This window comes from Pocillopora damicornis, chromosome 13 (genome assembly GCF_964200805.1).
Source record: "Pocillopora damicornis chromosome 13, jaPocDami1.2, whole genome shotgun sequence".
Taxonomy (NCBI): Eukaryota; Metazoa; Cnidaria; class Anthozoa; order Scleractinia; family Pocilloporidae; genus Pocillopora; species Pocillopora damicornis.
In genome coordinates, this window is record NC_142682.1 from 8,930,553 (window position 1) to 8,945,747 (window position 15,195).

General features: G+C 41.3%; 1 protein-coding gene across 1 annotated transcript in view; it reads right to left on the minus strand.

Moving 5' to 3' along the window:
* Positions 1–12,592: 12,592 nt before the first annotated feature.
* LOC149035370 (uncharacterized) overlaps positions 12,593–15,195 on the minus strand; it is a 3,918-nt gene continuing 1,315 nt past the window's right edge. The window contains exon 1 of the mRNA XM_089191267.1: positions 12,593–15,195. This exon is cut by the window's right edge and continues 1,315 nt beyond it. Within this exon, the coding sequence (XP_089047393.1) occupies positions 12,593–15,195 (2,603 nt within the window).

A 15,195-nucleotide genomic window follows, 5' to 3' on the forward strand; every position in this document is an offset into this window, starting at 1 on the left:
ACACATCGTGGCAAAGTACGAAAGCACAAACATAATCTCAGGGAAGTTTCAAAACACATTTACTTGCGTAATAGGCGATTACATGACATAGCTGTGTTAATGTTTAAAGTTAAAAATGATCTGTGCCCTAATAATATCAAGAACCTGTTTGTTATTAAGAACAACAAATATAATTTAAGAAACAATGATTTCATTATCCCTAGAGTTAGTACTACGCGCTATGGTAAGCACTCTCTTAGGTACTTAGGTCCAGTAATCTGGTCTAAGTTAGATGGAAAAATAAGAGCACTAAGAACGCTGCAAGAATTTAAAAACGCTTTACATAAAGTAGATATACAAAGTTTAATCTCTTCGAATAATTGTAAGAACTGTATTTTATGTAAATCTTAAATATTTTAAATATTATCAAGATCATATTATTGTTATTATTATTATCTTATTATCTCATTATATTAAGGTTATTATCTTATTATACAGGGTAGGGTATTATAAACATGGGGTCTACTATTTCGGGGTAGGGTAGTTTTATATGGGAAGAGCTCTTTTATCATATTCCAATAAATTTTTTAATGCATAGTTTTATATATGCATGTATGCGCCTTTCAAGGCAGCACGAGGTCTCATCTGCTTCCGTAATTTTTGAATTTTATTGCCTTAAATGTTATATCTGCTGCCGCAAAATGGTCCAGGTTCGCCCCTCTTTTGGTTTTCTTCGACTTCATGGTGGGAAATGGCCATCTTATCGCGGTACCAGAGCTGGACAACAAGTGAAGGAGCGAGAAGTTTATCGTCACCGCCATATTGCAGTTATTTCACCAAGGTCAGCCAACCATGGCCCCTACCGTTTGAAGTCCAGTCACAAATACTGTAATAACGCCAACCTTCTCGCTATTCCACCTACACCATCTAAAGCCGAACCTGCAAAGTCATCAAAGCTATTCATGCCGTCGTTCTTTCTCTCCAACGTCATGTCACTAGCGCCGAAAATAGATGAAGTCCGTGAAGTCGTCCATTATGCAGATTTCGACCTTGTATGCATTACAGAGACTTGGCTCAAAGACCACATTGACAATAATATTGTCGCTATTTCTGGCTATAACGTGATCCGCCGAGATCGAACTGAAGCAGTGCATGGGGGAGTGTGTCTGTACATTAAAGAGTCTATCCAATTCAAGATCATTGAGGACATTATGGATAGGAAGTTTGAAGTTGTTTGGACTCAAATACGGCCTTCGCGTCTCCCAAGGGGCATTACCAGCATTATTGTTGGAGTTGTTTATCATTCTCCGAGCGCCGCGGATTCGCCTATGCTGGATTATTTGTATAACTGTTTATCTTTGGTTGAGGCTCGCTTTCCTGGTTGCGGGATAATTTTACTTGGTGACTTCAATAAAACTCTGTTAAAAAAATCTTCGCGCCTTAGTAACGGCTTTAATTTGAAGCAAATCGTTACCTTTCCAACTCGCGGCAGAAATACCTTAGATCCGGTGTTAACAAATGTGAAGGAGTTCTATGCCCCTCCGATCCAGCGCCCTGCTCTCGGTTTGTCCGATCATTTCTCTGTGGAAGTTCAGCCGCTCGTGCGTTCCCAACAACCAAGAACTAAACTTATCGTGAAATCGAGGGACTTACGGCCTACAACGCGTATGGCTATGCGCACGTATCTTGGAAATGTGGACGTTAAGACACTTATCGATAGTAAAGATTCTTGCAAGGGCAAAGTGGAAATGTTGGAGACCATAGTTAAGACCGGAATGGACATTCTCCTCCCCCTGAAGTCTAAGTCGGTACAAACCAACGAGCCGCCCTGGGTCAATCAACAATTGAAGGGTCTCATTCACAGCCGCCAAAAGGCCCTCGCTCAAGGCGACCAGGAGCAGTACCGCACCCTACGAAATCGCGTTAATCGTGAGAGGAAAGCATGCCGTGCAAAGTTCTATAACTCCAAGGTTGAACATCTGAAGGACTGTAAACCCGCAGTTTGGTGGCGTGAGGTAAAGAAGCTCAGTGGTACGTCAGACGCAGCTTCTAGAGGCGTTAATCCAGCTACCCTCTACCAACATATTGATTGTGGTCAGAGAGGTTCGCCTCCAAGCACGATAGACATTGCTAACACCATCAACCAGGCGTTCTTGGCTCCTATGCGCGTCTTCACCCCCCTTTCACCTAGCACCTCAACCAACTCTGACCAGGAGAGTGCTTTCCAGGTATCAGAATTCTCTGTTTTAAAGAAGCTATCCGCCTTAAATCCAACTAAGGCAACCGGTCCGGACGGAATCCCCGGTTGGCTTCTTAAAGAGAATGCAGATTTACTAGCACTGCCTGTGACTGATATCCTTAACTGTTCGTTTAAGGAGGCACGGTTGCCTCAGTCTTGGAAGGACGCTAACATCACTCCAGTACCAAAGCAAAATCCAATACACGATGTAAACAAACATCTACGTCCAATATCCCTAACTCCCGTGCTTTCTAAGGTTGCTGAAGATTTCGTCGTGGAGAGTTTCCTCAAGCCTGTTGTTTTGGCGAAAGTGGATGTACGGCAGTTTGGGACTGTGCCAGGTTCCAGTACGACACAAGCACTAATAAGCATGGTTCACTCATGGCTTAGTGCTACGGATGGGAACGGTGCAACTGTCAGAACCATCCTCTTTGACTTCCGCAAGGCGTTTGACCTTATTGACCATCAGATCCTAGTTCAGAAGCTCATTTCATACGATCTTCCAAGCGGAATAATTAACTGGATAGTGGACTTTCTGTCCTGTCGCCGACAGCGTGTTAAACTTAGTCAGGACTGTTACTCGGAGTGGGGGGCCATCCCATCAGGGGTCCCACAGGGCACAAAACTTGGCCCCTGGTTATTTACTATTATGATAAACGACCTCATCATCCCGGGTACAGACATGTGGAAATATGTCGATGACTCCACTATTTCTGAAACAGTCATGAAGTCTGAGGTCAGCAAAGTCCAACAAGCGGTTGACGAACTCGCGACGCAAGCTTCTGCTGACAAGTTCCAATTAAATGAAACCAAGTGCAAGGAACTGCGCATAACATTCAGTCACTCTAGAAAGAACTTTGATCCAATTAAGGTTAATGATCAGGACTTAGAGTGTGTAGAGCAAGCAAAGATCTTAGGTTTGCAGATATCTTGCGATCTTACGTGGAATAATCACGTATCCGAAGTTGTAAAGAAAGTAAACAAGCGCCTGTATTTTTTGCGTCAGCTTAAGCGTGCACAAGTCAAGTCGGAGGAACTTTTGCTCTTCTATTTGACTTGTATTAGGCCTGTCACTGAATATGCATGCCCTGTTTATCATCATAGCCTCCCGCAATACCTTTCAGTAGATCTTGAGAGATGTCAAAGGCGAGCTTTACGTATTATCTATCCAGATTGTTCGTACAATGAGGCGCTTCTTTTGACTGGTCTAGTTCCCTTACACAACCGCCGCGAGTTCTTATGTGATAAGCTTTTTAATTCCATCCTGTCTAATCCCTCGCACAAGCTCTATAGCTTACTACCTCCCAAGAATGAGTGCGAAGTCAATTTAAGGAGTCAGCACTCTTTTACTACACGGCGCCTCCACACCATTCGTACTCGAAATAGTTTTATCCATCACTATGTCCATAAAGCAATGATGTAATATTGTTTTCCTCTTAATTATATATTTTTGTCTTTTTAATTAGTTCTTCTTAGCCATGTATTTTTTGTAGTATATATTTTATTGTAAATCAAACGTAATTCAGCCTGTGGCTGCAAGGTTCTTGATAATAAACTATCTATCTATCTATCTATCTATAGATTAGATTAGTTTAGTTTAGGTGTCCTTACTTAGTGGGAAACTGCTATCTTATTTGACACGTAAATAAAGTTTATTATTATTATTATTACACAAGAATTCCTTAAATATACGTCATCAAGTGCTCATGAATCAAAAGGGTGGTAGCTTTTGGAGTGGTCTGAATGAGGCGCTTTGTTGTTGCATGAAATGAAAAGAGGTAGAGGTTCATTCCATTTTTGAGTAGGGAACTACGATATAGACATAAATGGGGTGACATGTAACCCACATTTCAAACAGTGGTTTTTGTCATCTGTGGAAGAAACATATCGCCGTTCCTCTTCAACGCTTAAGGAAACATACATGATGATAAAACCCGATGAATTTCGTACCTTGGTAGACTAATACAAAGGAAAGATTTCAGAAAGTACCTTACTGGACAAGGCAGCGCGAGTGGCAGCCAAAGCTCAGATTTTGATAGATGATCCTAATACCCCTGCTGCCTTGAACTTGTGGTGAAAGAGATGTTGAAGGAAAAAAATATGTTAAATGATAAACTACGGCAAGGACCATCAGTAGCCATGACTGCCCCTGGAGTCCCTCAACCCCCCATCAACGACAACAAGATGGATGGGTTACAAGAAAGACTGTTGAAAGAATTGGTAAAATCCATAAATGCCAACACACAATCCATTGTCCCCCAAATCACCCAAACACCTTTGACGGTAAAGAAGGAGGAGCCAAAGCCTAAGAAAAAACGTAAACAAACTGAAGTTGAACGATTGAAAGAGTTCAGTTTGTGGGAACCTTGGGAAAAGAGAGGATACGATCCCTATCAAGCATTTCAAGATGACGAAGATGAATACGCACCAAGTACAAGCCAAGGGAAGGGGAAAGGGAAGAACAAGAAAAAAAAGACTGTTTAAAAGATGTCCTCAATCTGGAGGTGGTCATTCCTGGAAGAGAACGCGCCAGCAAGGGGGAGGATTCGACATTCAAAAATGGATATCTAAATTGGGGGTAGAGTTTCACTGGCTGGGGTACCAGTACACAGGGCCAGGCACGAAACTATAAAAAAGATTGAATAGCGGGGATCCTGGTATAAACCATTTAGATCGACTTGCCAAACAACATGATATTGATAGCCAATCGTAAAATGGTGGCAGGTATCAAACGATTTCCTAGAAAAAAGACAACGACCGAAAAGATTGTGAAAAAGATCATGCAGGGTAAAATAAAATTAGGTTTGTAATGTACCCATGTCTCATTCTTGACTTCACTTAGCGACGCAATAAATTTCTCCTACCCCTAATTTGGATTTTACGTCACTCTTCCCAGCAATGCTCAGCAATTCTCAGGCATTGACCACTGGACCTAATCTAACAAAGCAGTTTCGTCATGACAGTAGAGGATGGATAGAGTCTAAGACAGTCAGATCAAATCAGAATAGAGCTCACGGTCTTAAACACCCCCACTGAAAGTCCGTCCATACTCACCATTCATTTCAGACGTGTGTGCTAAGTGTCCAAAGATGATGAATCACTTCTATGTTACATTACCTAGCAACGATGGTAGCATCAAATACTATCGACAGAATACAAATCATTCCCGGAAAAATCGCCTCTTGCACTGTATCAATCTAGAGGGCGATTGGGAGGCAGGATTGGCCAGCATCAGTCTACCGTGTGAATCATTATTACAAGACTATCTACAAACCTTGACAGCTGACGATGTACTTTTACGAACTGTGCACAAAGTATACAATACACTAAGCTGATCCTATGACACAAAAATCACCACAGTTTGTTACAAGGATGTACAAGACAAAAGGTTGGTGACCGTACATGATTTGCTTGAAGCTTTCTTTGACATGGAATGCGACTATTTCGTCATCGCTTTGGATAACACGTTCTACATCAATCTCACCAATAAACACTTACAGTTCAATGTCAGCTTGGATGAAGAGAGTGAAACGTGTGCCCTCACTGCCAAGAACATTAAAACTTCCACCCTGAGTTTGGATATGGTGGCTGCCTTTGTCCAAGTCATGCTACGCGAGGATTTGTGTCTATTGTTCCAATGGATACAAAATGGACCCCTTGCGTCAGATGGGACACCCACCATTCAAAATGGAAACAACTCGACTCTGGAGAAAAACCATCAGGGTTGGCAGGAATCACTTTCCAAATGACAAAGTGGTGTTCGTAAACATTCCCTCAACCTCTACGACTTGTCTTACTCCCTCAATTTCAAAGCCGTTGTATTTTATCTCTATGAAGTAACCTGGACATTCCTAAACACCAGGACGTGTACCTACAAGAAAGATGACAAACCCAGGAGTTTGTATGTCTATTCCTCTCTATGCAATCCCATCATGGTAGGCGATCATACAACAATCTTATTGAGACGAGTCCCGTATCAACTGCTCTTGACAGGAATGTATTCGTACGACACTCCCATCATTCAATACGTAAAATTACGTAATCCACATATCGAGGAGATAGAAACGGAGATAAGTGAGACGGATACGAATCAATTGGTTCAGTTCTCACAAGGTGCAACGATACTCACAGTTCACTTCAGAAAGGCTGAACGTAATGTGCAATAGAGAGGAAAGGGGTCCCGCTGAACTTAACTATGTTCTCATCCGAACTACAAGTTCTACGTAGACGAGCGTGAAAAGACCCTTTGACCATCCATTCTCTTCTTTCACATCTTGGGTTTCGAATCTAGATGTGGATTCTGCGAAGAACTAAGGCACAGGGTCGTTTCCAAGGTCAGAGAGTACAAGGACATTTGGTTATTTCTAAACGTATTACAGCAGGTGTGCAAGCGGAAAAAAGATATTCCCCCGTATTATTATGGGGATCCTCAAAGCACTAGCAACTACCTGATGGTTTGTGCTGAGGACATCCAAGACCCCATATCAGAGCAACTAAAACACTATGCCTCCCCAAAGGGAGCCCACAAACAACTTCATCTTTTCACTCATTGGTTCGAGTACATGGATTTGGGAAAGTAATTACAAGCCAAGGCACACACTGTAATGGACGTCATGGATACTTACACGAAGTGGAGAGAACAATACCAAAAAACTGTCCCGTTATTAGTTGGTGACACGGAGGCTTGGACGCATGGGAAATATTCTCCCACGTGGTACAGTCTAGTAGCTAAAAACAGACGCATAAAACGCGATGTTCGAGATTCTTAGAGCCATGATGGAATGGGAATGTTTGGATCCTGTAGCAAGAATACATGATTTAGAGTATTTCAATGCCAAGAGCAAACACGATAGATGGAAGATTTGAATGCATCCCAAGGACCCACCTGGGACCTAATCAAGTGCACACAAGACAAATACAAAAAGAAATATCAAGCCTATGGTGAGAGATGGGGTAAGATGAATAGAAACGATTGGGCACACACTACGCACGCAACAGTAAGACCAGACCTGTGTTGCATCATGTAACTTTTATTACACTGACTTTACACGTCCATTCTTCTAATTGTATCTCGATAATGTACTCCCCCTTCTCATCGATATTGTTCAATAACCTGTTTTTTAAGAATAAAAAATTTGACATTAAAAATGGCGTTATGATTTTTGTGTAAAATTAAATAAATGATAATCACCGTTGCACCAAATCTTGCAATCTCGTTTCCATGACTTCCATGGTCGTTTTCACAATGGAATGAAGTACCACACAGAAATGATTGTTCAGGGAGTCCACAAATAACACATAAAGTGTAACCATCTGTAAAGATAAAAAACATACCTCTTTCATTTTCAATAGTTTTTTCAAGTGTCTCTTTTTCTCGCGACTACATCTCTTGTTTTCACAGACCTTTTCACGTTTCCGTTCTTCGTTCAAGAGTCTCGCCTGTCTTGCTCCTTTCTTCTTTTCTTGCAAGAGGTGTACCGGTTCCATGACGTTCGTGGTAATGGGACGTTCCGGGTGCTTTTCGCCTTCTGCCAATAATGTAAGGGTTTCTTCTACCATGTCCTGATCATAACCCAAAAGATAGTACGTGTTCTCGTTCTCCATGATCAGTGTAAACAAATTTTGGCAAGGGGTGCACGCCATGTGTTTTTTTATAATCTATGACACATCATTCTCTTAGGGGGTACCCACGTCACCAGAGAGAACAATACCCTTCCTATTTTTACACGGCGTCGTATCAAAGGTAGTTTCCCATATATGGTAAGATGTGGAGAGAACAATACAGTTCCTATTTTTATATGGCTTCATATCAAAGGTCGTTTGCCATATATGGTAGGATGCAGAGAGAACAATACCCTTCCTATTTTTAGATGGCGTCATATCAAAGGTCATTTCCCATATATGGTAGGTCAATGCGTTGTTCTATTCCGTATATGGTAGGCTACTCTGTCTATGTGCTCTTCCCATGACCATATTTGGTCATGCGTCGAAGTGTACATGATATCCCACTCCCCTCCCCCTCCCCTCCTACCAGTACTAGGACTCCTCATGTCACTACTATAAAAAAGGAATGTTGCACGTCCATTGGATCTCATTTGAGTCTTTCCCTTCTTCGCGTAAGGATGGTTGTCAGCTTACCGTTTCCAGTCCTTTTCAAAGTGGAGATCCGGCTACGGATGAACCTTGAAAGATGTCCATTGGAAATAAAATTGATCATCTTGCTCCAAGTCATACAAGACAAGATTAATATGTTTCAAACATGGGACAAAGTGAGTGCTTTTTTATCTAAAGGTATTTTTTCCAAGTAAATCATTGGTTTGTTTTTTACAGTTGACCTATTTCACTGATGCGTTACCATCCAAAGAACGAAACTTCCTAATCTACAAGTGGACCAATCACATGATTGACAAAAAATCCAAGCAGTGCGAAAAAGTACACAGGCATTTGGTAAGTTTTTTGTTTTGTTGTTTTTCATTTAACATTAAATAGTACCTTCTAAGACTTGGCTTTTTTTTTGCATCCCCTAAGACGTGTTCCTGCGAAGTGCATACATGGCATAAAATGATTGATAATTTCCTAGCTGGATCTTGTTTCTTTCTTACCTAAGGTAGGTTTTTTTTCTTTTTGTTTTTTAAGTCCGTAACTTGTGCAAGATTGAATCTTGTTCACGGGCTATGGAGACATTGTTATCCCATAGAATATTATCCTTGCCACATTCCTCATTGGGTATTCAGGTCAGTTTTTTAAATCTATAGTTCAATTGGGTTGTTCACTTCCGTGATCTCTATGGGTGCGCCTCTCTTCACAGAAACCATTGTATATGTAGAGGTTGTAAACATTATCGGGACTATGATATGGTGCCTCCTTGGTGGCTTTTCCTCACGAATTGGTGATTTTTTATTTTCTCAGGAACATTCCATAGGGTATCATTTTTTCTCTTTCCTGCAGCATACAAGAAATGCAGATTACGGCATTTATCCTTATTGTACTTGTTTCTTGTGCAAGTATGTTGAAATTCATGGGTGTAGGCCAATCCACTGTTATCTCTAAAAACCCAATCAAAACCAACAGGTAGTTTTTAAACATTTTTTTAGAAATATGTATCAGGATCATGGTTCTTCTGTGAATGCATGTCGTGCTGTGTCTCTAGAGCCCACTCAATACATTGGACACCTTAGGGTGAGTGTTTGGTTTTTTTTCCCCAGTTAGGAATTAATAGATGTCCCTGTCAAACATGTAACACTCGTAGACTAGAAGGAAAGTTTTTACCTCCCTCGTGGTTCGTAGAGATTTACTGAGGGTGAGTTTAGAAGAACCATGATCCTTATCGTGTCACATACATCGTTTTAAAATGAATTTTTTACTCTCTTTAGAAAATTGTGTTTTTAATAACCAGTTGCATTTGTGGAGAGATTACCCTAGAAGAGTTATTGCAAGCCATACTTCAAATTATATCAGTGGTCTCTTTTTACTTTGCTAGGCATTAAGTTTTTAATTAGGGTTTTCCTCGTCATTACCTAGAAAAAGATTCTCATCATAAGGAGCTATTACTGATTTTGACACATCCATGTTATTGGCGTTCATGTTATCCACGCAGTGTTCTTTTCTTACCATAAACATTGTAATAAATATTTTAATAAATATTATTTAATCTTGTATGCATGCATAAAGAATTACATGTGTCACACATACCACAACCCCCGAAACTAGTTACCATTCCCCTTTCAAGTCAAGACAGAAAAAAAAAAGAAAAATGTGAATAGTGTAAACAGTCCCAGCAACAATGAGTCAAGATGACTACTTGATGATACCCACCCGCATCTTTCATAGCAATCAGGGAATCATGACACAAGTCGAAGGTAACCAACCCCTCAAGGCATGCCCAATTACCACGGGAGATATGGTTTTAATGCTCTCACACGAGAGGGGGACTGGGAAGTCATTTTTAAGAACTACACATGCGCATTTTTTTTAAGGTTACCACATGGATTGGAAGGATCGAAGCGTGACAGATTCTCCTAACTATAATTAATGATGTCATCATTTACCTCATAGGTCAGGTTGTAAAGGTGATAGTGGTGACGTCATAGGGTCAAAAAATCAATTCTCCTAGCTAGAATAGATGACGTCATCATTTACGTCATAGGTTAAGTTGGGAGAATTCGAAAAAATCAGCCCCGAGTGAGTGGATACCACTACTGTGAGCTGTTAAAAGTAAGCTGTCTCACTGATTGCACCATCTAGTGACATCTTTTCAAATGTGATACTCAAAGCCTCAACAAATTTCAGTCCTTTCATTTCAAAACAACAGTTTTATCAGTTTCGATTTGCCAAGCTTTTAAGATTAGACTTATTCAACATATTATTTGATTTGATAATTTTCATATGTAATACTACACAAAGATAATTTTTAAGCATTCTTGAAGGTGTGTTTAAGTATATTGAAATTTCCAGATTATGATTATTTCAACAGTTTGAAAAAATTGGATTTAATTATGCATATTACGTTGACACTTTTTGCTTTTGATGAGTCCACTTTTCACAGAGGGTATAATTATGGTTATTGTTGTAAACATCACAATACCACTCTTTATTTAGCGTATACTTTGTTTTGAAATTTGGGTTAGCGTCTTTCCGCTCTTTACCAGTTGTTTATATGATTATGCAATCTTTTTTAATTTCATCAACTACATTCCTATATCGTGCTACATGTTTAAATATCTTCATTCTTCTTTTGGTTTTTCATGAAAATGCTTCAAATGGTTAGATAAAGAATGGTTAGATTTGTTTCCTTATTCCATTTATTGAGATTTTGCATATCAACATGGCCTGTACTCCATATTTCATCAATGTGATTCACAATAACACCCAGTAGAGTAAAATCCCTCTTTGTAGGTTTGAGTAATTCCTCTAATTTTTGTTGCCAACTTATTTCTTTACACGAGGGCCTTTCCTGTTTTTTGAAACACCAAGACCAAGTTTCTGTTTAGCTTTGCCCATTTTTCGATCTGCTTAATTTTTGCACTTTTTGTCATCTTTGCATACAGAATAGTCCACATCATCCTGGGGTCAGTTCAATAAAGAAATTCCATTGTAGATTCTACAGTTGTAAAAAACGCATGTAAAGTCCGACTTGTAAATACAAGAATTCAATAAAAAAAATTCAAACACTGGAATTTACACGTGTACAAGTAGTCTTACTACAAGTGTTAATTACAATTGTAACCGTACAATTGTAAATAGCACTGAGTGGATATGTAAACTACAAGTGCAAATTATTTCAGCTCAGTGCGGAAAATTTATTTCGTAGACCGCGTCGATTTTTTCCCTGTCGTTTCAGCATGTTGTCGAAATCCCAGAAATGCTATTAGCACAGCTTGTGAGGGATAACAAATCAGTTGTTTTGGCTCCATTTTCCTCGACTGTAACGAAAAAGGCGAAACAAGAGACGTGGGAAAGCATCTTAAGACAACTGAATGGTGTTGGAGCGAACGTCAACAACATAAAAACCCTGAGAGATGTTATCTGGGCAAACATTCGCCGCGGTACGATAAAAAAAAGTCAGTGACTCGAAAAAGACCGGTGCAGGAGGGAGTGAACTCACAGAGCTGGACGATACAGTCCTTGATATACTTGGAAGAGAGAGCGCAAACTTGGAGCCTGTGAAGGTTGAAGACGCACCAATTGTGTTTGAGTGAAGAGGTTGTCTGCACTACACCTGAGACCGAAGGTGAGATAATTTAGAATAACCAGAAACAACATTTATAAATCAAAATGTCCTTCTTTCGTTTCTCTGCGAGCAAGTTGTCAATTTGAAGCTAGGTCAGGCGCGATTATCGCGTTCCCAAATGAAAATGTTTCTTTCTTACTTAAATCGCAACTTAGCTTTGTTCAAACGCGATGAGTTTAAAGATGAGATTTTCATGTATCTACCAATCTTTTGTTCATTTAGATGCAAAAGCAAAGCATGAAACAAAACCTTCAGCCAAACCAAAGGAAGCCAAAGAAGACAAGACATCAGTATTCCAAAAGCCTACCATCAAATCGAAGAAGGGGCTGAAAAAGGCCACTGTCAGTTCCACAGCAGAATTAGAAGAAGACATACTACGGTATTACGAATTAGGAAAAGAAAACTACTTTTAGAGTGTTCAAAGTTGTCCTTGGAGATTAAAATATTGAAGAAAGATTTCGAGGCGATGGATTAATAGAAATAATTTGACTGTTAAGTTTGAGAATTGCGTAAGTGTTTTGTGTAAACCACAAGACTGAATTAATTGACAACATGGCAGTTCTCTGGTGCAGTCGAGCACGTTTTTTGTCTCCACGCATGTGCCGCACGCACACCGCAGGTTAATAAGATTGCGGTCTAGATTACTAGTCACCAGATTCCACATACTGGGGGCAGGCGCGCGAAGCAATTCGTTTGCTTCTTCTGAGTGTTTCGACCTGTGGAATCTGCAGTTCAGTTCCTGTAAAGTGTTCCTTAGAGTCCGTTAGTGTGACTTCCAAGGGATACAAGAGATGTATTGAACGGTTGGTGACTCCGGAATTTGTTTTGATCTCTGCCGCTCTAACTAGGCCATCACTGCCACGGAGAACTTTCTTTACAATGGCTAACTTCCAGGAACTACGAGGAACATTTTCAGCGTGCATAAGTACGACATCCCCGACTTTAATGATCTCCTCCTGCGATCCTCGCTTCTTAGACTGATACACATGACGCTCCCGAAGCGAAGCAAGGTATTCACTCTTGAACCGTTGAACAAAGTGCTGAAATAGCAATGAGCGTCGTTTGAAGGCCTTATTGAGTTGATCATGATCATTGAAGTCTTCATCCTCCAACTCGTCAGGATCAACAACAGGGTGTGGCAAAGCTGTAACATCGAACCCATACAGCAACTTTGACGGTGTCAAGGGCTCTGGATCATTCACATCATGGTAGACGAATGTGATTGGGCGATCATTCACAACTGCTTGAACCTCTTTGATGAGTGTTTGTAACTCGGGTAGACTAATGAGCGCGCGACGAAGAACTTTCTTGATTGACAACTTAACTACTCCAATCAGTCGCTCATACATGCCTCCCCAGTGCGGTGACTTGGCAGGAATATGCCTCATCTGAACTCTCTTCAGGGCGAAGTGATGCTGCACGGTTTGATCTTCTATGACTTGGAACAACTTCTGAATTTCTTCATCCCCTTTCTGGAATGTTTTGGCATTATCACACAGGATCAGTGAAAGAGTTCCATAGATGGCACAGTGACGCCTGAATGCAAGAAGGAACTGATCGGTCGTCATGTCATCAACGATCTCCAAATTTACATTGCGAGTGGTGCTACAGGTAAACAGGCAGACATAACATTTCTCCGTCTTGTTACCATTCTTGACCGTCAGATGGCCGGTAAAATCAATCCCCACTGTAGAGAATGGTTTCACCTTGTTGAGGCGAAAGTCAGGCAAGGGGGGTGAATGGGGTAGCCTGTATGCTCCCCCTATCTGGTATCGGCATTTGACACAATGCTTGAGCACCCTTGCAATTTCACTTCGTGCTGATGGCAACCAAAATCTCTTACGCAGTGCAACAATAGTGTCTCTTACTCCAGCGTGGAGCTGTCTCTCGTGAACTGAACGAACAAGCAGAGTTGTGAACTGAGACTTTTTAGCGATGAGAATTGGTTCTCTTGCATCTTGTTCGAGCATTGCATGCTCGAGTCTGCCGAGGGCAACTAGAAGGTCATTTAAGTTGAGCTTCAGATTAAGTTGACGAACCAACTGAGGTCCGGGTTTGAAGTGCTGACGGGTGGGTCGTGACTGCTTTGTACAAAGATAGTCTCGATCTTGCCTGAAATGCTGAATCTGGTGAGCACGAAGAAGTACGACTTCTGCTTGCGATATTTCAGCAGCTGTGGGAACTGGAATTACCAAGTCAATGACTGACGGGCATTGGCGTGACCCATGTGACTTACCAGAGGCATGCTTCAGGTTGGAAATGAATCTCAAGACATAGGACATCGTGCGAAGCATGTTTTCATAGGACTGGAAGCGTGAGATGTCAATCAAGTCTTGGAGACTGCCTATGTTAGACTGCTTGCCAGGAACATGACTGTCCACAGCTGTGGCTGCGACAACATCGTCTTCTGCAAAGCTCTTAGGACTCCATCTTGGCCAGAGCGAATGGGCTGTTAACCATGGAGGACCTCTTTGCCATAGTGCTGATTGTAGGAGCTCATCCGCACTGCATCCACGGGAGAGTATGTCTGCAGGATTGTTTGCTGAACTGACATGGGACCAGCTGGATAGGTCAGTAAGCCTCAAGATCTCTGTTGTCCGATTGCGAATAAACGCTGGGAGTTGCTTGGTACTGTACAGCCAATGGAGACAGATGGTGGAGTCAGTCCAGTAGTAGGATGAGATGGATGGGTAATCCTTGCTGAAAATTTCTCTTATGGCTGCACCAAGGCGAGCACCCATTACCATGGCAATTAATTCCCACTGGGGAACTGTTCGTGCATGTTTAGATGAGGAAAGTTTGACCTTGGAGCCAATGAATCTGACCTTCTCATTCTGAGCAAAGAAGACACAGCAACCAGCTGCAGTAGAGGGGCATGCATCACAAAATACATGCATTTCTACTGGTAAGGCTTTGTCAAAGTCCAAATAACGTGAGGTGACAAATGTTGAAGCTGCTTCTATTTCCTTGGCGATTTGGTTGTACTGCTGTTGGAGTTCGTCAGGGAGAATTTCGTCCCAGTCAAATCCCTTATCCCATAGAGATGAAATGAATTTCTTGGCTGGAACAAGAACTGGGGAGATGAGGCCAATAGGATCAAATGTTGATGAAGCAGAACTGAGGACTTGTCGTTTCGTGAACTTCACGTCAGGAGGAATGACAATGGCTTTCCGTGGAAACTGTAACGTGTCTTCCTTAGGGTTCCACATCATGCCTAACAGGCCAGCATGATCTCTCGCAGAACCAG